At 39.3% G+C, this 22,984-nt stretch overlaps 1 protein-coding gene across 2 annotated transcripts in view; it reads right to left on the reverse strand.

Annotated features, from left to right (window-relative positions):
- fndc3ba (fibronectin type III domain containing 3Ba) overlaps window positions 1–22,984 on the reverse strand; it is a 110,524-nt gene that overhangs the window by 48,742 nt on the left and 38,798 nt on the right. For both annotated transcript variants that reach the window (XM_028000037.1, XM_028000038.1), the window contains 3 exons: window positions 7,053–7,129; window positions 1,980–2,211; window positions 1,678–1,846 (listed from right to left, as the gene is read on the reverse strand). In XM_028000037.1, the coding sequence (XP_027855838.1) occupies window positions 1,678–1,846; window positions 1,980–2,211; window positions 7,053–7,129 (478 nt within the window). The remainder of the gene's footprint in view (window positions 1–1,677; window positions 1,847–1,979; window positions 2,212–7,052; window positions 7,130–22,984) is intronic.

Below are 22,984 nucleotides of genomic sequence, written 5' to 3' on the forward strand. Positions count from 1 at the left end.
AACTAAATTTAATTTTCACGCAGAGATATTTAAAAAAAAAAAAAGGGTTATTTTGGACAAACAATTCTCAAATGATCAATTCATTATTAAACATCTGAAGCAGCAAAATTCCTGTGGGTCACTAAGAAAGCTTTTTTTGTTTTAATTTAACACAAACCTTGATAGATTTATTCCATCAGTGGGGAAAAAACAACATTTTATTCAGTTAGTAAATGTCTTCAGTTCACACTACAGAAAATGTATAATCAGGGATCCACAAGTGATTTCTGGAAAAGGTCCAAATTCCAGAACGACTGATGGAATCACAAATTAAATTTGCTCACAACTTACAAACAAAACCAAGTGAACTTTAATGTCTCTAACTGTTTAGTTGTGACCCTAATCTGCTCTGATTTCTGACAGTAAAACTCAGTGAGCACTCAAATTTTAAATTTGGCTTGCCCCACAATGGTTTTGTTGATGTGGAATATTTTACTACTTGTGCACCAATAATGTTGACAACTATGCCTTTGTGTTGTTATTGTGGGTTTTATTTTCTTTAGAATGATCTCTGGACCAGACCGGAGTCCAACTTTTGAGAAATGTTGCTATAATATAAGTTTCTTCACTTAAGAAAGTAATAAATCAAGTCATTTGCTGAATAGTTAGTATATGCTAATGCTAGCTATGCTTAAAATACCTACTTTGTCCAAAGAATTGTTACGTGTGGCAATAAAAAAATTAAAAAAAACTTCAGTCATCTCTTTAGCCAAAATGTTGAGTTTGTGCTGCTAGGACCAAAGTTGGGTTGTTTATTTAGCTAATAAATAACGTTAGTTAGTGCTAGCTATGTTTAGCATCCACACATTAAATTAGTCATAAAGTTACTAAACCAGCAAATTTATGTTGTTGGGACAGAATTTTCTTAGTTTTAGAAACATTGAGTAAAAAATTATGATTCAGTCTTTTGAGTTAGAGAAGACATTACAGAGACCCCAACGCATCACACAACAACCTGATCAAACTTCACTGAATCCATTCTACAGTGTGAAATACTAATCTAGTAAAGTAATCCTGCTTAAAGCTAAGGTAAGTGGGCTGTATTATTGTCTTTGCTTTACACCAAAGAATGAGTTCTGCTTTAGATTTTTCTCTGAAATTAACGTTTGGAGTTGGGAAATACTTCACGCATGAGTGGAGAGTCTTCTTGCGGTAAGTTGGGAAAACAGTAAAATTCGCTCTATGTTTTGGTGCAAAGTACTATTAACTGTACAAGCCAATCACACAATATTTCTCTTCATTTTATGGATTGAAACACCAAAGAAACATGACCACAATTACAATATTTTACTGGAATATATGGGACACTGGTTTACTGAGATGCAAACAATCAGAACAGCCAAAAAAAAGAAGGTTTTTATTTTATTGATGTAGGGAAGCCATATTGGACATAAAACGTAAAGTTGTCTGCCGAGCTTCAATTTTCCCATTCAGCTTTTGGACATTCTTGTTATTTTACCAATAGATAACTTGTGATAAATAGATAAATGTGACTTCTACGTACTTTATACCTTTTTCTACGAAAATGATCTGACTCTTTCGATAGCAATAGCAAAAACAAGAAAATAAAACTAAACCGCCCCATCTTATTATGTGTGAAGTATTCATGTTTTAAACCCACAGAAGAAGCATGATTACCTGTATCCGTTGTGTGCTGGCCCAAGACTGCCCTTATAGAGAGTAGAAGGAGGAGAATTGAGTCGGTTCTGTCGCTCTAGTCTCTGTTCCTTTATCTTTTTAGGCTGTGGCTTAGTGTACGTCTCTTCTCTGCCGATGTAGTTGGACATCCCATAAACTGGGATGATTTCTGAAAGGAGAGAAGACACAAAAAATTTGGTGAAATTTATCATTTATATCTTATGATGATTGATTGCCAAATTCATCATTTGAATCGAAAATCCCTGGTATTCAGGAGGTGGGTGCGGTTCCAGTCTGAGTACCTGGATCGCCGTACATTGGCGGAAGGTGGTGCTGGTAGTACTGGTGAGGGGGCAGCTCGCCCGGGCTGACAGGGGGATAGAAAGAGTGAGAGTTGGGAAGGAAGTGGGGGTGAGTCAGGTATGGGGGGAGGTGGTGCGTGGGGGACAGAGCTGGAGAGTAAGAGGGAGGGTAGCACTCTGGGGACTGGGGGGTCACCACCACTCGGCGAACCCCTGTGGTATCCTCCAGCACCTGTGGAAATGGAGAGGAAAAAAATACAGTAAATGTTGGTCTGTTTTTCCAATTTCACACATTATAGTAAGATGGAGTATTTTATAGGCATTCTGACATGCACAAAAATGAGAGTTCTATTTACGGGGCCTAGCAAAAATAATCATAACCCTTAAACCAACCCAAATTTCAATGTATTTTCCTGGGATTTTATGGAATAGGTGAATGGAAAGTTGTGCATAAAATAAAAATGGGGATAAAAAAAAAAAATAAGTCCATGAAATACATGTCATTATGAAATAGATAAATAATTAAATAGATACATAAATAATTCTTGAGATAATTAAATAAATAAGCAAAACTGTGATTGATTTTAAAAAAAAGCATTCCTATTAAAAAAAAAATGTTTATGTTTTTTTTATTTGTTTTTATTTCATGGAGAAATGTATTCACCTAATAAAGTATTTTCTTTTATTAATAACAGCATCAATTAATATGTTTAATTTTTAACGAAATGGGTCAATATTTATTTGGTAAACAGCAAACCAGGTGATATTTTTTAGATGTGGAAGTCGAATAAATGAATATAAATAACTGACAGAATGCACACTGTTGACTCACTATGAGGTTCAGTATCCTCCTTAAATTAGCGCAGATTCCATACATGTATTCACTTTTACATTCATGAGCTGGAACGAATGGACACCCACACACAAAAACACAGGCACACACATTCCAACCATTCGGTCTTCCACAGGCTTGCATTCCAAGGAAGGAGCAAACACACACTCCCTGCAGAGAGGGGAAGCAATCTCAAGTCCCTAACAACAACACACACACAGAACACACAGACAGACAGACACACCAAATACTACCCAAAAGAAAAGCTTTCACACAAACAGAGCAGCAACATATTGTCAAAATGCAACCGAGTGAGGGAATAAAAGGGCTTCCATAAAGAAAAGGAGAGTAGGGCCCTGTCTACCTCTCTCATCCTCTGCTCTACTGAGGAGCAGAAAAACAAGTGTGTTTACAAGAAAGCCAGGGCAAAGTCTCTGTGTGAGTACATGTGGAGGTGGCCTACATAACATGTGCTTTTTATTGGCATGAACTCGCAAATTCAAATACACCTGCAAACAGCTCATCTGCACACAACCGCCATCTCTCTGCAAGCAATAATCAGCACATGTTGACGACGACTTGTGCACAGCAAAATATTGACGCGTCTCATCTGCTCACTACTTCTAACCAATATATGGGGTTTTATTATCATTAGTATTATTATTATTTTTCAGCTAACCCCTTTTACACTCAACTCCAAAAACAAAACAAAAAAACACCCATCGACGGCCTGTCTGTCCTATCAGGCTTGTTTATGCAAGAGTGACAGCGTTTCCCGCTCGCACTTGGCCGGCTCCCTACGAACACACACCCACCCACGCATGCACCAGCACGCACAAACACAAACACACACCCACGGTGTGCCAATGACCTGACTTCCATTGGCGTAGAAGCCCAAGCTCAACACAAACACGGCACCAATGCATTCACAGCACTCTACTTGTGAGAACCATCTGACTTGTTTTGCATACACCCCTCCCTCCTCCTTTTTTTATCATTTAGTGGAAAACACTGACACAACTGCATACAAGTGACTCAAAAAGCCAGATGACCCTCACATCCTGAATTCAGCACATTCCTGTAGTGTTGAGGGGAGGAGGGTACCCTGGTCGCTTGTGTGCTTTTACACTTCGACTAAGCAGAAAGGTGCAATGCCTGGTATTTGATTAGAGTGTGTGGTTTGAGCACGAGTTGTGGAAACTTTTCTTTAACTAATGCTTTTCATTCTTGAATGATGGCTCCCAGATCCTCTGAGTTCTGCAGAACTTTCCCAAGAAACGATCTGCCTCTGATAGGTTCCTTTGTTTTTTAGCTTTAGACTGTTTTGGGTTTTGTGGCTCAAAATTGGCATGAAAAGTGAGAAATCTGTAAGTAAACACCCTGAGGGAAGAATTTTCCTGAACCAAAGGAGAGCTTATGAGCTTCCTGCACAATGCACAAATTGTATTCTGGAGCTTTCTTCCTACTACAGCAACATCGACATGGATAATAGCCCCTGAGAGGCTTGCTCGGTTTGATATAAACAAAGAATGAGTAGCTGCATTGCACTTTAATCGAAGACTGATTATCTCTGATTAAAAAAAGGAAAGCAACATTTATTCTTACCACTGATGAAATAATCCAACATCTTGGTCATTAAAATTTGCAAAAATGTTATACACAGACATAGACAAGGACATAAAGTATACGTTGACGGTTGTTGTTTCTTTAGTTTAGCACCGTGACCGTCCATGTTTTGAGACTTCTCAGCAACTAAATTTGTCTCATGGAATAAAGAGAAACAGGAAGTAGTGTTCCTTCAGTCTACTAGCAAAGTGGGGATTTTACCCTAACTCTCATAAAGCCAAAGAAAAACTGGTGAGCTGCCACACTTTCTGTGGCGTCTTATTCAAAGAAAGGCTATGAAGGAAGATTCAAGTACTTTTGAACTTCTTGTGTCTAAGAGGCATTGAATTATAATCTTGCCTAAAATATTAATGTGCCGTGCAGATTTAGATTTTAATTTATTTTCATTTAATCGAGCACCTTATTTCTAGTAGGAAATGACACAGACATTTCTCCAAGAAAAATAGAAAAATATATATATCAAAATATATCAGTTTTGAAGCAACTGGTTCTTATTTACTTTGTATTAACTGTACTCTTCATTATAAACAACAGACAAGCTTTGCTGCTATGACAGCAATCAAACCCTTCTCATAATTGCTGACCAGGTTCCTGCATGTCTCCACTGGTATTTTTGAAGTATAATCTTTGGTGATGATGAGCTCCAAGTCTTTGAGTTTGGAATGCTTTATTACGATCGCCCTAATCTTATAATCCCTGCATAGATTATTAGATTCAAGACAGGGCTGCATCAGGGACTGCAGTCACTGAAAGATTTTAAAATTATTTCCATTCAGAAGAAGCATGTTGGTTAGAGTGAAAGATTACTTTCAACCAAAATTTGACAGAGATAAAATAAAATTTTTCGGGCTTAAGTGTACGTACACCTAGCTCATGAGACAAGACGATACCTGACTGCAGCTTTGAGAACGAGACAAGATTTTAGACCCCTTTTTTGTTCCATAGAGTGGGGTTTTCAGAAAAACATAAAATGGGTTTTGAAGACTCTATAATCAGTGTAATATATTATAATCCAGGATTGATCATTTACATTAATATTTATGTGCACATCTAATTCTAAGGTGGTCTGATGCAAAAACAGCTAACAGTGTCTACATCTTGTGTTTTTCAAAAAGATGACACTATGTTTTAGAAAACCTCAGCTCAGGGTTGACCCATGGAGTTATTTCAGATGTCAAAGTAGAAATGATTAAATGTAGAAAACAGTCACTGTTAGTTTAGCGTCAAGAGAAAAGGATGTGGTTTAATAGCTAACGTTCTGTCCTTACATTGTTTACGAATCATTTGCGTCTTGTCCGTCACACTTCCAATGTTTCTTTTTTCTATTTACAAGTGGTGGAGACTTCTTCAATGCAGCGCTCTGCAGCAGCGTTTGCATTGAAGAAGTCTCCACCACTTCTTCAATGCAAACGCTGCAGAGCGTCAGGTCGGCTCTTTCAACATCAGGGAAAACTGAAGAACTGCTTCCCTTCTTACGTCAAAATAAGAGTTTAAAACACTGACATAAGAGGATATCAAAAGAAGCAAGCCTAAAGCACACATTTACTTCCCTCTTAACAAGTCAATTTTATAGATTTTGAGCTTACAATAAATATCAAGGCATTGCACAATGTCTGTTTATTTTGTGGGGCATTGTGGTCCAAGGTAAAGCAAGTGTAATAAAATTGTGCCACTGGCATTAAAAGTGACCTAGATTACATGACAAGTTGGTACATCAGCTAAAATCTGTTATGTCTGCTAACGTATAGAAAAAACAAAATCTGAAACAGTCAATTATCTTTAAACTTCTCAAAGGAGGTCCCTATTTTGTGGTGCAATATATTATCGGAATATATTATATATGATATATATATATATATATATATATATATATATATATATATAGGGAAGGACAGGAAATAGGTTTCACATTAATGTGTGCATGTGCTCCATAACATCTAACTTAAAGGAATGAATTAACTCAAGTTCTGCAGAAGCCTGTTAATGACGCATTAATTCAAAACACATGTCAAGAAGGGAAAAACATATAAAACATGTTTTAGATCTTTGTCAAGTTGGTGCATCAGCTAAAATCTGTTATGTCTGCTTATGTATAGGTAAAACAAAATCTGAAACAGTCAATTATCTTTGGCTGTCCCCAAGGACAAAGATTAGGAAACACTGTTCAGGAGAGAAATGAAAACCTGTAAAGTTGCAAATGGAGAGAAAAAGGGTGGTCTCTGCTGGACGCCAGCGATATTTCTAAAGATAATATGTGTGTTTTGCATTTCCACTAAAAAATGAAAGACGCAGATGAGACGCCGAGTGTCACACACTGCAAAGATTTTAAAACCTACTGACAAAGGAAAAGCAGCTGAGACTGCTTTACGTGTATGTTGGTTGATGACATCACAAGAGGCATAAGAGTTAATCTGACATTTGTGGACAAACATCTTGTTACCCATTTTGACACATAACTAAAAGCTGAGTTTGAGTTAGGTTCAACCTGTTCTATAAGTGGCAATATACTGTCGTATATTTAATGTGAGTTTGATTTATTTTACAAAAAAAAAAAGTCTGGCTAGTAACTTTAAATTTTTTTTCCAGTGAGGGGAAAAACACGACAACCAGCCTACCTGTGAGATGTAACCTGGGGGTACGTGTATTGGGGGGATTGACCCATTCGGGGACATCATGGGAACCTCAGCAGGACCTGCAAGGGGGAACAACAAGTATTTACTTAACCAGGCGAATCAAACTAAAGCAAATTCTCATTTACATTTGTTAATTTGCAGAACACATGCAGGGACACAAACACGGCTTCACACAGAGAGCGGGGCAGACCACCAATGAGAAAAGTACATTTGCTTCAAGAGTGCCTCTAAGTGCAATGACATTATCAATTATATTACCAATGCAGTAACATTGTGCCATTTTACAGTGCTTTGCTAAGGTTTTCATTCCTCTTGGAATGTTTAACTTTATTTGTTGCCCAATCTTCTTTACAGAACAGCTTGTGCTCACTTAAATTGGATGGTAGGCACCTTGGAACATCTGTTTCATCAAGTCTTGCAATAAATTCTTGATTGGATTTTGGTCTGGACTTTGGGACATTTAAAGACATACATATTATGTAATGTGAACCAATCCAACACATGTTGGGCCTGTTGCATTTAACACCATCCATCTTTCCGTTAATTCTGAGCAGCTTCTTTTTCCCCCGAAGAAAATGGATCTTCACACCTAGACGTGGCCACCACCACACATCCAGCATTTTATTTTATTTTTTTGTTTAAGTTTAAAAGGTAAGCGTATCTGTAATTTTTATTTCTCTTCACAATTTGTGACTGTGACATTACGAAATAAGACCAAGTAAAAGTTTTTTGACATCTTCGGTAGAAACGGCAGCCTTATTTTATGAGACAAACACAGGGTTGCACACTTTCCTTGTAAGATAAAATTTTGATCTTTCCCATGAAAGCGAAGCATAAATATTCTAAATAGAATTAGCAGACTGAAAATTGATGTTGACTTTTCCACTGTCTGTATCTCCTTTCTCCAAAAAACCTCCCCATCTCTCTCCTTCTCTGCCTTTCCGTGATGGAGGTCTGCGGCTGTTAAAGTCATCGGGACCCCTCGGGGACAGCTGGAAGCAGACCTGGCCTTAGAATAAATCACCCAGCGGAGGTGCACATGCAGAGGAGGCCCTGGCACTCCCTGCAAACACTCACGCACAAGCATGAAAGCACGACGACATTTTCTGCCCGAGTAGACACGTGTTAAAGGATTTCCACCACCTGATCTAATTTAAAGGGTTTTAAAAAAAAACAAAAAAAAACAAAAGTACACAAAAGATCTGTTCAGTCTAAATTCTTGTGAAAAAAAGCTATGATATGAAGAGTTTTAGAAATTTATTTAGATGAAGTGACTGCCACAAACTTCTCCCATGGTCCTTTACTCATTTCCTCCCAAGTGACTCCAACACCTCAGTTACATCAGTTACTGCTCTTACTCACTCAATCCTACATTAAATCCCATTTTTTTAACCACTACTATGTGAATCTCCCTCTTTTACTCCAGCTATTACTCACATCCGTCATCCCCTCACTTCATTCCTCCTATAATTCATCTTTTCCACATTCCCCCTTTGATGGCCGTCTTCTTTCCTCCTCCCTTTCCGCCAGTGTCCCCGCTCCCTTTCTATTCCTTCCCTTCCTGACCACACAAACAGGTAATGGTGCAGTAAACACCCATGCAAACACAACATGAGTAAAGTCTGCAGTGTGGGCCAGTGTTGGGTGCAGTGAGTAGGTTGCAGGTAGTCAGAGACAGGCCTCATTCAGCGCCGTCTGCTTCCTTACCGTGGGGAGCAGGACTGGATATGAAAGTGCTCATTGAGAAGAAGGTCATAGCAGAGAGAGCACACACAGTGCGCACACCCCCACACACACACAGTCCCTACAAACCGCTTTCCATTGCTGCTCACAGCACACTTTCCCCATTGCTCACACATACTCTCACAGTTACCGTCTCTCAGACACACACATTCTTAGCAAACAGACGTATGTTTAGACAGTCTCTCCTGCCTCCATGCTCTTCACTCAGCAAACAGCAGCATTCCTCAGTTCACGCACACACACACACACACACGCACGCACGCAGACGTATATATACTCACAGAAAATTCCCATTTTTGGCCCCCAGGACTGGACCCAGCAGGCCTACCTACTCCCCCCACCCCACTAACCCATCCCTAAAGTACAAGACACTCTTTGTCCCGCTACTTCTCATACACTGCTGTAAGCCGCACAATATTGAGACTTGTGTTTAGAAAAGCTCAGCAGAGTTGTACTGTGTGTGTGCTGTGTGTGCACCCCTGCATGTGCGAGGGATCTAGTGTGTGCGATAACGTCACCTTCGGGGTCTCGTCTCCAGCTTTACCCTCTAAAGCACCACAAATAAAGTCGTGGCTTCCTCTGCTTAATCCTGCTGGAATCCCAGACAACGGAGTTCCACCACCTCCCCCCACTCCCACTTCGCGGCGCACTCATCTACCATCTGTTGCTTCTTCCACTTCCGACTGCTGGAGCAGTTAGGACAGAGGGAGAGGATGAGAATGAGGTCAGGTGGTGCATGTGGCACAATGTAATGTGAAATTGTCTGGGCAGCAGCCTTTGCAATCTGACCATTCTAGCACATAAATATATGGTACACCGTGCAAACTCATTCACACCACTTGAAGTTTTTGGGATTGTGTCCAGTTACAACCACAAACTGCACCAAAAAAAAAAATGTATAAGATTTCTAGTTTTTCAGCTTTATAATCTCAAAAATCAAGTTTTCCTATCAGAGAAGGCAAAATGCCAAGTGATATCAGGTCATGCTCTCGATGTGGTGTGGAGGAAGACAATGTTTTGATATCTTGCAAATATGGGACAGGAAAATATGTGAATTTTTATATAGATCAGTAGTTTTATTGTACAAATATCTTAAAGAACAAAGCTGGTTCTAAATCAAATTCAAAGGACCAAAATCATAGCTTAATGGAGCCATTTTTATTAACTACACACCCAAGCTCATATGCACATCACTATAGACTTTCAGTACCATCACATAAGGCAATTCATGGAGCACTTTCCGTAGTCGCCATGTGTACAGAAAGGGAGCGAGCTTGCAATGAACATGCGTTATTTTTTTTTTCTTTTTGCCACCTGGGTGATGCGGAGTTGCAGCAGTAACACGTTATTGATGGGGAAACAAAAACTCAAATAACACCGGAAAAAGTCTATGCTGGAAAAAAGTTCCGGTACCCTAAGAGGTCAACTTTAGAAGTGCTGGTACTGCGTACTGATGCATACTGGCTCTGTTAAAGTACTGGGACAAGACTGCTTTCTGTGTCAGTTAGGTGCTAAGAGTCAGAGGAAGCTGTTGGAAGCTATTTAAAGAAAGGAAAATACATGTCTAGACAAGTCAGTGGTTCACCCAGACTGCGAAGAGAAAGATTGACGAAGAAGAACGCTTCCAACAGATAGCAGGAAGCATCTCCTATCTGCCAAAGACATTATAGCGTTATTTAATGCTTTAGAGCGTTTTACCTCAGTCTATCATGTTGGATTGGAACATGCTGGCAACTAAGTGGAAATAAAAGAGTTCAAGTAAAGATCTATGTTCCCTAAGAGATACTGCTGTTTTTGTGCAAGCTGTGTTGGTTGAGTTAATCACTAATGCAGGATTCTGTGGCCAGTTTAAAATTGTATCTGTTATTTTTCAGAAAATAACATTAAGGTAAGGTAAGGTACGTAAGGTAAGGTAAGATAATTTTATTTATATAGCACATTTTCAGCAACAAGACAATTCAAAGGACTTAAAATTAAGATATCGTTTTACAAGGACTCCTGCCTCACAAAACAGGATGCTGCCTGTACTCAAATATATCCCGATATTTCTTAAAGAGAAATCGGAATCAGTTACAACTGCAATTTGCAAGTCAAAACTTCGTAAGTCAGCTGTAAATTTCAGAATCTCTGATTTTACGTGATCAACACAAAGTAGTCAGTCCCCACTTTTTTGACCTTTAAAGAGCTTGCGTCTTGATAAACCTCAGCCTATAGCAAATCTTTATCTGTTGTCCTTTGGTGAAGTCTATTGGTCAAGAAATTAACATCGTCCAACATTCAGGGAAGAAAGATTGTTTCTAAGTAAAAGACATTTGGAGTCACTTTGAAAATCTTGAAAAAGACTCATCAGACTCGACAGACCTCAGTTGGCATGTTAATTCTGTTCAGTTTCAATTTAGTTTCAATACAGTCGGGATTCACAATAAAAGTCAAATGTTTAATGTTAAAGTTTATGACAATACAAAGTGTTGTGATGTTTAGGCCTATTCCATTAATATCACATCGTCAATAGGAATTCAATATCGACCGTTGAGCACGGTGGTGGAGGTGTAATGATTTGGGCTTGATTCACGGGAACCTGGGCGTCTTAATGGATCCTCTGTGTGCTGAAGATTCTAGTGTCAAATGTGAGGCCGTGTGTCCGACAGCTAAAGCGTGACCAAAACTGGATTATGAAAAACAGCAGCAAATCTACAATAAAATGGATTAAGAAGGCAAGACTTAAGATGCTGCCATGGCCCAGTCAAAGTCCAAATTCACAAACCTCGCTAAAATGAAAGCAAGTTGTCGAAAAAAAATACTTGATCAGAATTTCTTCACAAAGCTGTGAGGTTAATAAAGTCATAAAGAATCCCACTGCAGGGAGTTCATTCTACAAGTTATTGAATCTTAATGTGTACTTAGTTTTTTCAGCCATAGCTGAATGACATGATATGAACAGATTTATTTCCCCAACATGAGTCACTGTCCTAAGAGAAGTGAAAGACCAGAAAAATGGCAAGAAGAATAGCTTAGTATTTTTTGTTTGGTGTCAAAAGAAAGACAGAAACAGTAAATCTCAGGTTGGAGCAGAGGAAACAGGTGTTTCCTCAGGTGTTTTATGGGAGGCTACTCTGAAACTGTAAAGCATAGGAGTTTTCTTTTTCGTCAGCAAAACAGAAAATCATGTGTTGCAGAAAAACTGCTTCTTTTTCCTGGTAAAAGATAACACAGCATGTCTCTTACAGTGCTAATAAATTATGCTGGAGTCTCACCTCTGAATGTTTGACCTGTGTTACTAAAAGTTTACACGAGAAATAAACACATGAATCTACGGTAAACAACCCGCCTCACGCTTTGCCACACACAGGCATAAACACACAAACTCACAGCTACGCTGCTCCTGAACTGGCCCATCCACAAAAAAATAAGGGCCAGCCAAGGAGACCAGCTTGTGATTTTGTCCAGCTGCCCATACATCCATCCGTACACAGAGAAGGAGACAGAGACAGAGAGGAGATGATGCAACAGTTCAGATGTTTCTCATGATGCAGCTGTCAAAGACAGCTGTGTTAGGGCCCCAAGAAAACAAAACACACCATCAAACCCAGAAAGAGAGGCCACACACACACACCCTATTACTTACATCCCTAAAAATGCAACAGCTTAAACGCAGGCATTCATCCTCATCTATAGATCAGTCAAGACCGCTGTAAATTTAGGGCAAGTGTGTGAATCGCTGCTCCAGTGGCGCCCCAAAGAGGAAAAGCGCTTTTTTCTTTCTTTCTTTCTTGCTTGTTTGTTTTCTTTCCTTCTTTCCGATCATTCCCCTCATCCATGCACATGTGGTCAACACATTGGAAGGAAACACAAACCCTCCTGGGAAATCATGTGTGAGCGTTTGTATGTGCGGGGCGTTGGTATCCAACCAACGGAGCCTGTTAGCCAGCTGACCTACATACACACCAACTTGACTTGGTGTCAAGAGTAAAAAGGAACAGAGTAAAAAGGAATTAAAATACCGATACATATGAGTTTGAACCGTTAATTTATCTCTTTTTGCACTATCCATGCATGCGGGCGTGTGTGTGTGTATGTGTGTGTGTCTGGGTCAGTTGTGACGTGGCGTTGCCTGGAAGTTATGTAAGCATAAGCAGGGTAATGTTATCTGTCCTTGGAGCTCTGAGAGCAAGACACTCCCACGACAGTTTCCTCTACAGTCAGGCCAACATACACACACACACACACACACACACACACACACACACACATAAGTATGGTACCACTCCACATAGGCCATTCTCTTTAGAGTGTATGGTTGCATTTCAGATGAATGCCTTAAACAAACATATTTCAGCATCATTTAAGTAACTATGATGTGGAGCATGATGGAAAGTCTAAGACAGAAGAGGAAGCAAATAAAAAGGAGAGATAATGTGGTTAAGCAGGAAATGTGGGAAACAACTTAAAAATAGCACAGAGTGCTATAAATACACACACAGCTTGTGCTGCATGTCGCGTGGGCAAAGAAACACACATCACACCGCCCAGAAGTTCATCTCCAGTGAGTCAAACATCTCCCCCCCACCTTGTAAGCAGGGTGGGGCTTGGTGATCAAGGAGGAAGTCTAGTCTTCCTGCACCACCCTGCCTTCAGTCCATTATTCTCATGGCACCAATTCGCTGCAGAATGATGCACAATTAGGTTCACATCAGTCCACATGCACAGAAACAGGTTCTGAAACTGCAGGAAAATTTCCGTTTCTGCAGTTCAAATTCTGTTTGACTGGATGCCAGAGAAAAATTTCCTCTGGCTGTTCCCTCCTTTTCCTGCACACTGCTGGTTAGCTGGCTGAAATGAGGCGGAAGCCTTTTTTCCCCTCACTTGAAACAAACACAAATTCAACTCTTTGTTAACAATTTCTACTTGTGTATAATATGAACAATCAAGGTGGGAATACTACAAAAGCCCCACCCATCACTTTTAAAACAGGTGATGTTTTAAAAGTACAGATAGCAAGCTTTACGCAGCATGACATAAAAACCTGTCATGTTTTGCCATAGGAATTAGTCATATATGAACCAGGCACAGGCTGTTTGACAGGATGAAGTTATACCGAGGTTTTAAACTGATTTTAAAAACTTAGTCCTTCTAATTTGAAGACAGAGAAGAGTGTTGAGGTTTTTTGTGGCTTTGTGAGACACAGAGACCCACATACTGATGTGCACTGCTGATCAGCTGGAAGAGAGTTAAAAGTCTGTTTAATTCAGCTGTTTTAGCTATAGATAACACTATAACTGTAATAATTAAGATTACTGTAAGAATCTAAGACACCAATGCCTATTTAGGACCAACACATCATATTTTCAATGTTACAAACAACAGACTTGCATATAACATGTACCTGAATCTGAACTTGTGTTTTATTCAACAGTTATTTGAGCAGGTTGGTCAAGCTTAAAGATCGCAGAGCTTAAAAACCGTTTTTTATTGTGTGTGTGTGTGTGTGTGTGTGTGTGTGTGTGTGTGTGTATGCAGGTGTGTGTAAACACATTCCTTGAGATGAGTGAGCCGCTCCGCTATAAGCCTCTAAGCTCAAAATTGCATGTACAGTGCCTCAAGGAAAGTCTTATCAGTCAAGCCAGCTGATGAAGTTATAAACTGTATGATGACATCAGCATGACACAAGGAAGTGTTTGCTGAGATGGGCTTGTAGAAATCAGATGTGTTTTCCTGGCATCTGGCTCTGCCTTTTATGTACAGAAGACAAAAAAAAATAAGTAATGACTTGATAAAAACAATATAATACAATAAATATGAGTAGATGCAAGACTGACACACTGAGCTACATGCTGCAGGTCATCAGAGATGAAAATCTCAAGCCACAAAAACATCTAGGGTTCGGTTTAAAATAAAGTCAAAGTTCCATTTTTGTCCTAATTTAACAAAAATAGGAAGAGCATTTATCAGCTTTTTAATTCAGCTACAACAGATACATGAAACCAACTGATCCAAAATTATATGTATTAAAATACCAGAGCTCCAGAGATTTATGTAAATTCATAGGTTTGAAAAATTTGTGCAAGAACATCCATTATTTTTCAAAAATGGTATATATTCTATACCAGAAGGATGGATGTTTTATTATTTTGCAGTCCTTTTTTTACGTTTATTACTCTGTCAACAGGTCTTCTACTTTATGTTCTTAATTTATTGTCCATCCATCAGTCCACTTATGCCAGAGAAGACGCTTATCCCTGGTGGGGTCGCAAGGGTGCTGGTGCCAATCTCCAGGAGTCAGCAGGTGAGAGACGGGGTACACCCTAGACCAGTCACCAGTCCATCGCAGAGCTAATTTATTATACTATATACCATGTGATATTCAGTGTTCACTGTCTAATAACTGCAGCTATATGTTAAAGCTTTGAAATGTTACTCAGCCGTCCCTTTAAAAGTGTCCCAGGCAGGAGTATCCCGTTGGCCTCTATAATTCTTGCTTTACATTTTCTATTTTATTGTTTAAAAAAATAAGACAATGTTTAAGTTTCGATGTCTTCAAATGAAGGCAATTAGAATCTTTTCAGGGTTTTTTTAATCCCTTTTCAACATTAGCCAAAATTGACTAAAGCTGCTATATTTACTTAATACATTATTTGATTCATGATGTAATTTAAATTCATAACAGAGGAAAAGGAGAACATTGCCATTCTGAAAGTAAAAAGAAAAGAAATAGAAGACTTGTTTTTCAGCGGGTCTATAACTTCTGTGCATCCATTTATATATTTCTTTTCAATTTAAGGTCCAAACCTAATTAGGTTTTATTTTCCTAACATTACAACAAACAAATGCTACTTTATTCTGGTATCTGCAACATCTTATCCTGTCCTGATCTGTGTGTGAGTAGTATTTAAGACTGCAGTCCATGGTCTGTCTAGTGTGTATGGTTGCCAGCCCATACCTCCACCCAACCCGGATCCCTCTCTGGTTTTCCCCCACCCAAAGGAGGGGTGCCGTCGGGCGACCTACTTCTACTGCTGGGCCTGCTCCAGAAAACAGCAACGTAACGTCTGGAGGGACACTGAACCCAGCCGCGCTTTGTTCTCAAAATCCTAAACATGTACAAACACACAGCCCAACAGCTGTGCACATAGTCACGGGCAGTCGAAGGCACGCACAGAAATTCTTGCAACAAGACCAGAAACAGATTTCCAGTTGCACACACCTGGCCACATGTTGCCGAAACTCTTTGAGCGCCCCGCTGACATGAAAGCACACGGTGGCACATCCGATTGCAGAACACGGCGACATTTCAACGGTTGCGCTGACATAAACCATGGTCACCTCGGCTTAAAACATCAAAGTTCGGAGCAGATTCACTTCCAGACATAACAAGTCGTGTTCTTGCCCCCGCTGTTCTTTTCTAACATTACCCAATGACTGTTCTGAAGCCTGCAGATAGGCTTGTTTTGGGAATGGCATCCAACCTACACCGGCAACATGGATACAGCATACTGTACTCTACTTCGCAAATATGCAAATTCACGCAACACACACCGACACACACACAAAAGCGTGCAATTAAATACACAAAGATACACAAGTCAGACACTTGTGACTCATTGTGTCCATTCCCTTATTAACTCTGCATGTCTACGAGAGAAGAGAGCGGGAGAAAGAGAAGACGTGCAACAGCTGTTGGGTTATAAACAAACTTGGAGTCATGAAACGCTTTCCTGATATTATACCGATCTCCCCTTAAATCCACAATGCCCCCACCTTACCCCCATCCACCACCACCCAAAACCAACATCCCGGTTTGGACCGCAGCTGTACTTCCTTCCCCCTCCCGCCCTGTCCTCTGCCATTCAACATGCTTCTCTCCTATCTCTCCACATGTTAATATGGGGCATTCCTGGATTGTGAGTCACAGTCTGAACAGTAACAAGTTTGTGTCCACCACAGAGAGCTGCGGGGAAAGAGTGTGCGCTGATAAGGAGGGAGAAGAGAAAAGAAATGGAGAAGTTATGCATACGTCAGTGGAAAGGCAGAAAGAGGGCTGAAAAGGCTAGATTAGCAGGGACTTTCCCTCAAACCCTTGAAATTCTATTTCTGCCTCTGCAATATGTGTGTGAATGCGAAAAAGGTTTATACGGGAACAGATGTGGTGGACACTGTGTATGAGCAGAAGAGACACCATTGTCTCAGGTTATTCCTTGACCTCTCTTGGCCCTTACTGAAACATGCATCCCATTTGATCAAGGAGGGCAAAAAAAAAAGAAAAAGAAGTGGGGCTTCCCTATGAAACTCTAACACAAATGATGTAAACAATGTCTTGTGGAACTTGAAGCTGTGCAGAGGAACTCTGTCACATTTTGAAAGCAAACTCCTCTTCAAAGCATTTGAAATTTGACGTGGGAATAATCTAATCCTTATAGTAAATATAGCAACCTGATTTGAAGCAAAATATTAAAATGAGTTAATAGTGACCTGCAAAATGGCAGTATGCTCTGTGACAAACCAGCACAATGTGGCTAAAACTGTGAAATGGAAAGAAATATTGGGATTGTACAACATGCAGAATCACAGTTGTCACTGCAATGTCCATGCATCCAATATTGAAATCACAAAGGGCCAATATTTTTTTGGATATATTTAAAGTGCCATGCATTGATATTCTTCACACAAATAATTATACGGCATTTCAGTTGTTGAACAGACTTTCACCCTCTTTGGTGCCCACAACTGTTTTGTATTTGTTAAAGAGGCCAGAAGGTGAAGATCACAAACACTGGGACATTAAAATGATTAGAAAGATAGAAAGGAGTCAAGAATATATAGCTAACTGATAGCTACATATTGGTTAGCTATCGGTAACCGATATGTTACCGATAGTTATCTGAGGAAAAGTCCTCAGATAAGTGGTATCACTTTTGCATATTTGCCTAAAGTGCAGCCCTGAAGCATGCCTTATGTGACATACGTTTATATTCTGCTCCGCTTTCCTCTGATGTTAAACGTCAAAGTGCAACAAATTGCCTTCAACACTCACCAAATTGTTAAGAGTTCTTCTGTGTGTAACTAAACCTCAGTACAGATTTAGCTGTGCTTAAACGCCTTGCAAATTTGTTAGAAAACATCAGTGAACAAAGAGCATCACAAAGACCAGGGAATACAGCAGACATGTCAGGGATGAAACTGTGGCGGTGTGTAAGGCGGGGTTAGGTCTTAATCCAAAGCTCAGAAGAAAGAATCTGTTGACCGGTCAGCTGTTAGCCCGTAACTCCACAAATACGATCACTAAACTGCAAACAGCAACTGAAAAGAGGGAGCTTTGGTGATATCAGTCAGATGGTTGGAGCTAAATAGAGGGAAATCCTGGAGAAAAATGTGTTAGAAGCTGCAAAAGGCCTAAGACAAGCCTGGAGGGTCACCTACCACCTCAACACGCAGCCAAAGCTACCTTGGAGCGATCTAGATCAGAGGATATTGATATTCTTGAATAGCCCAGTGAAAGTCCAGTTCAAAAATCAATTGATAAGTGAAATTAGACAGTCCCCTGCTTCTTCTCTATGCAGTCTGCTTGAGCTTGCATTATATAGCAAAGAAGAATCTGCAAAAAAAAAAAAAAACGGACAGCAAGAGTCCCGAAAACACTCACGTGGACTGGGAAACAAATGAACCCAACACTTTTAGTCTCTTTTTTTCTTTTAATTTGCTTATTAAGTCACAATTATGCAGTTCTTTATATTGGTGTGAAATATAAAATCCCAAAAAAGACATTAAAGTGTGCGGTTGTAACAAGACAAAATGTGGAAAAGTTTAAGGGGCATGACTACCTTTGCAAGGTATTGTGAGAGAAACATGCAGATCTGTTAGAAGACAAAAAAACAAAAAACAATTGAAGGTAAGTCTGAAAATTATGGAACATTTTTACATTTGAAGAAAAAAAGGGGGGGACCAGGAAGCAAGGGAGGAAGTAGAGAAGGATGGAAAGAGAACTGAACGAGGAGGCAGCGAGAATGGAGAGAAGGGGAACGGCTCCAGCTGTACCCTGAGCTTCACAGGAGTGCCAAGAATTTCATTCTTGGAAAAGATCGTTCTTTCTGCCTCTGTCTGTCTGGAAAAAAAAAAAAAAAACTTCTGCAAGCTACCTCCTCTACACAGCTGCTGCTCACAAACACTTTCACACAGTCTTACTGTATTCTCAAGAGTTCCAGTCATCCATTTCTACCCGCTCAAACCACTCCCATTCCCAGGTTGCCCAAGTGGGCCAGTCAGAACAGCAAGTATGAGCTGGAAAAGTAGATCAACTCAGTAGCAGCGGCAGCAGCAGCTACAGAGGTAGCTGGGGTCATTGCATAAAAGAAGAGGCCTCATCCAGAATGCATGGCACGATCAGACATGCAGCTCCTTGTTCTTTTATTCGTCTTCTACTTCTTTCAAACCATATTCATTAATTTGATTCCTGCATTTTATTTCAACTCTGCTACTTCCATCCTCTTTTCCTTAGTCTGCCTCCTCATGGCCTACTTTGTGAGGGCATTGAGTTTATAACTGAGCACTGGGCAGGGCATACAACAATCAACTCTCTCCACCTCATGCGCACACGCACGCACACACACTGAAGTCAATGTTTTAACTGCCTTGTGCCAGCTGAACCAAACCGCTCCATTTTCTTTTGTTTCTTTTGAGCGGAGAATGTCGAGGGTGGAGGAAAGAAAAAGGGAGCAGGTACGCCACACAAAAGCACACATCCAAACACAAAATGTGTGCCCAGAGGGATCACATTCCATTACACACCACCTGCAGTGAGAGTCCTCTCCCCTGGCAACCAGTTTCCCAAATGCAATGAGACATAGCACAAAATTAAGACCCATATGCTAAACACACCTCTGTAACCTGCTTTACGGTTGCCTGCAGGGCATACAATGTTGTAGGTAACTCCTTTGTAGGTCCTCACAGGACTGTCTGGCTTAGACTATATTTGGAGATCTCTTTCTTTTCCAATAGTGTCTAAACCCATCTTAAAAAATATTAGGATGTAGGATTAAAATATTTATTAATCCCACATGATAACCACTTATGCACGGGATGGAAGCTTAAAGCGACAAAGAATTTACCTAGGTAACCTTAGAAAGCTACACTACACATAAAACCTGCAGGGTTGTTTCTTTCACCAAAATGCTGGGTTAACTAATTTCAGGCTAACAATGAGTCAAAAGTTGTAACCCTGTTTTTTGCTTTAATACACTGCTTTGTTTTTTTAAAAGGTCAGCATTTAAAGCAACATTGTACTAACTATGTTCAAGATTTACATTTTGACTAAAAACTGGTCATTTAATGTTTGGTCTATGCGAGTAGTGGGACAGAAGACGAGTAGTTTTAATCAAATACTGACATTTTTTTTAAATGCTTTTGTTTTAAGTTGGAGAAGAAATTGAAAAAGAAGCATTATTATTTTTGACAGCCACTTTTAACCACATTGCTTTAGCCACAATGACCTGATGTGACTTCACTGAACTTCCTCAGGATGAAGGGATGAAGTAAGACCTACTAAGATGGTAAACCTCTACTTTTTTTTTTTTTTACCAGACTTTTTCCTTTTCACGCTGCAAAACCCAATGAAACTTTTGCATTTTGAGTTTTGCAAATTTTCCAATTCATTTAATCTTCTTATGTTTTATGGGGGATTTCTTTTACTTATTTTTATTTGTGTGTCACTATACATCTTGAAGCAGGCTTGATTTTCAAGAGTCATAAAGTGTATTCAGATACTACAAAGTCACAGACAATTACTATTTCAAGCACCTACAATTACAGGAAATCGGTTATAAGATTCATAATATCTGGGGCGAGGTGCATGTGCAACAATAATACCATCACACCCATTGAAATTTCTAACGACACGTCTACACACATAAAGACAAGCCAACAAATGACGAGAAGGAGCTTCTTTTTTTTTTAAACTAAGCACACTTATACAGATTTTTAAAAATTTGATTGAAATAGTTACTTTCGATAAACATATTAAGACTTTCAGCTGACAGGACAAACTTAACCTCTTTTCAAGAGAACTACAGTTTTCATTAAACCTGTCAGGCTGCCCCACATGGGAGAGATTTGGATCTGAGGCAGGTTTGAAACCTAAAATAACCCCTTCTGGTTACAAGCTGCAAGGGGACCGTCCAGAACAGAACACTAAATTAAGCCCTTCGGAGAAAAATGTATTTGCGTCTTCTCCCCCAGCTTGTTTAGAGCCATCTGGCTTGAGGTAAACACAGGCTGCAGGACTTTCCACCACATCTCTCTCAAGCAGCTATTTCCATTTACATCAAAGGGTCCCGAGTGTAGAAGTGCACACTTTGGCTGGAGGCTGGACAAAAAGAAAACCTCAGGAAGCTTCTGTAGTGATGCAGTGAGCCCAGGAAAAGCTATATCACCTGCATCCGTCTAACAGAGGCAGAGGGGATAACACAAACTAACAGGAATGAAAGCAAGGCCAGAAGAAAGTAACTAAAAAAATAAAGATCATCACATTATTTCTCATTGTTTCTTCCTTACATCAGGATCCCAAGGACACATTTTTTTCCCCCAATACCAAAAGATTTTGTTCAAACATATAAATTCAAAAATTTCAAGTATATCCATCCATCCATCCATCCATCCATTTTCTGTTCACCCTTGTCCCTAATGGGGTCGGGAGGGTTGCTGGTGCCTATCTCCAGCTACGTTCCAGGCGAGAGGCGGGGTACACCCTGGACAGGTCGCCAGTCTGTCGCAGAATTTCAAGTATATTTTCATTCTAATTTGTAATGTTACTTGACAGAGTGCTAAAACTAATTAGTACAAAATAAAAATTTCCAAATTTTATAATAGTTTGTAGGCGGTACAAAGTGTTCACAAGATGGACTACAGTTGTTACCTTTCCATTTCACGCCAAAGTATAAATCTTTTTTTCCCACCGCAATATCGATGCTTTACTCTACTGCCCCAACATTACTCCATAGTATACCAAACACATAAAAAGACAAAATGGTTTCGCATTCTCCCCTTCTACTCATACAAAGTTAATTAGCAAAGCTCAAGAAGTGTCTCTGATGTGATTATTAGAATGTGATTCTTGAATATATTTAGGACAAAGCAATGCCGATATAAAACTTACGTTCATGACAAATGCTGAGAGCAACATAAAAAAAAATAGGCCCAATTTCTGGCACTTACCTAAGCCAAAAGTCTAAAAAGTTGCAATTTCAGAAATGCCTAGTTTTTTTTTTTTTGTCATACTGTTCCAATGTTTAAGTGAATGTTAGGAAGTTCTCAAAGTGCTGAAGTAGCTGGAGTAGAGCAGAGCTTTTTGGAAATATTTCTGATTGGGAAGAACATGGAGAGCCATGGCATCAAAATCAAAGAAACACCAACTGACATTTTTACTAAAGTAATGTTATGTTAAAGTGCAATTCAACAAGTTATGAACTAAAAGAAAACCTAATGGCAGCAAGGGTAATTATTATCTACAACGACCATATATACTTGAAAAACACTTTGTTTAGACAGTGTTTATTCTATATATGACAAACAAACTGCTAAAACAAAATAGAAAAAAGCCAAACACAAACTGTAAAGATCTATCTTATAGTAGCTTAGCACTTTAACACAATATTAACAATTTTTGTGTTAACCCTCCTGTTATGTTCGTTTCTGAGGTACAGCAATAATGTTTGTGGCCCAATTTGACCCGGCGAGTGTTCAATCATGCAATAGTGTCAGAAACCAAAAAAATCCTCCAAAACATTTTTGTATCTGATTATTAACTCCAATACTAACCATTTCGATCAATATTTGTGCAATAATGTTTTTTTTTTATTTCTCAGAAATTAAGGATCAATGACGACAAACTCATTTACTCATTTGGACATAAAAAATTTAATTTACGTTTTTTATGTCCACTGAAAAAAACCTAGACACAAAAAACCAATAATTTCCTTGAAATTGATCTTTTGTAAAAAATTTTAAATAACATTTTGATTTTGATTTTTTTTTCAATGGGTGATCTTTATAATTGAACTTCAGACACATATACTGTTCAGGGTCAAATTGACCCGCTGATTGAAATTAATACAAATGAGTCATGCAGAGAGTATTTATGTTTTCCTCCACTTCTGCTGAGTGTCCACTCAGTGTAGGTGGAGTTA

This window comes from Xiphophorus couchianus, chromosome 19 (assembly GCF_001444195.1).
Source record: "Xiphophorus couchianus chromosome 19, X_couchianus-1.0, whole genome shotgun sequence".
Lineage (NCBI taxonomy): Eukaryota > Metazoa > Chordata > Actinopteri > Cyprinodontiformes > Poeciliidae > Xiphophorus > Xiphophorus couchianus.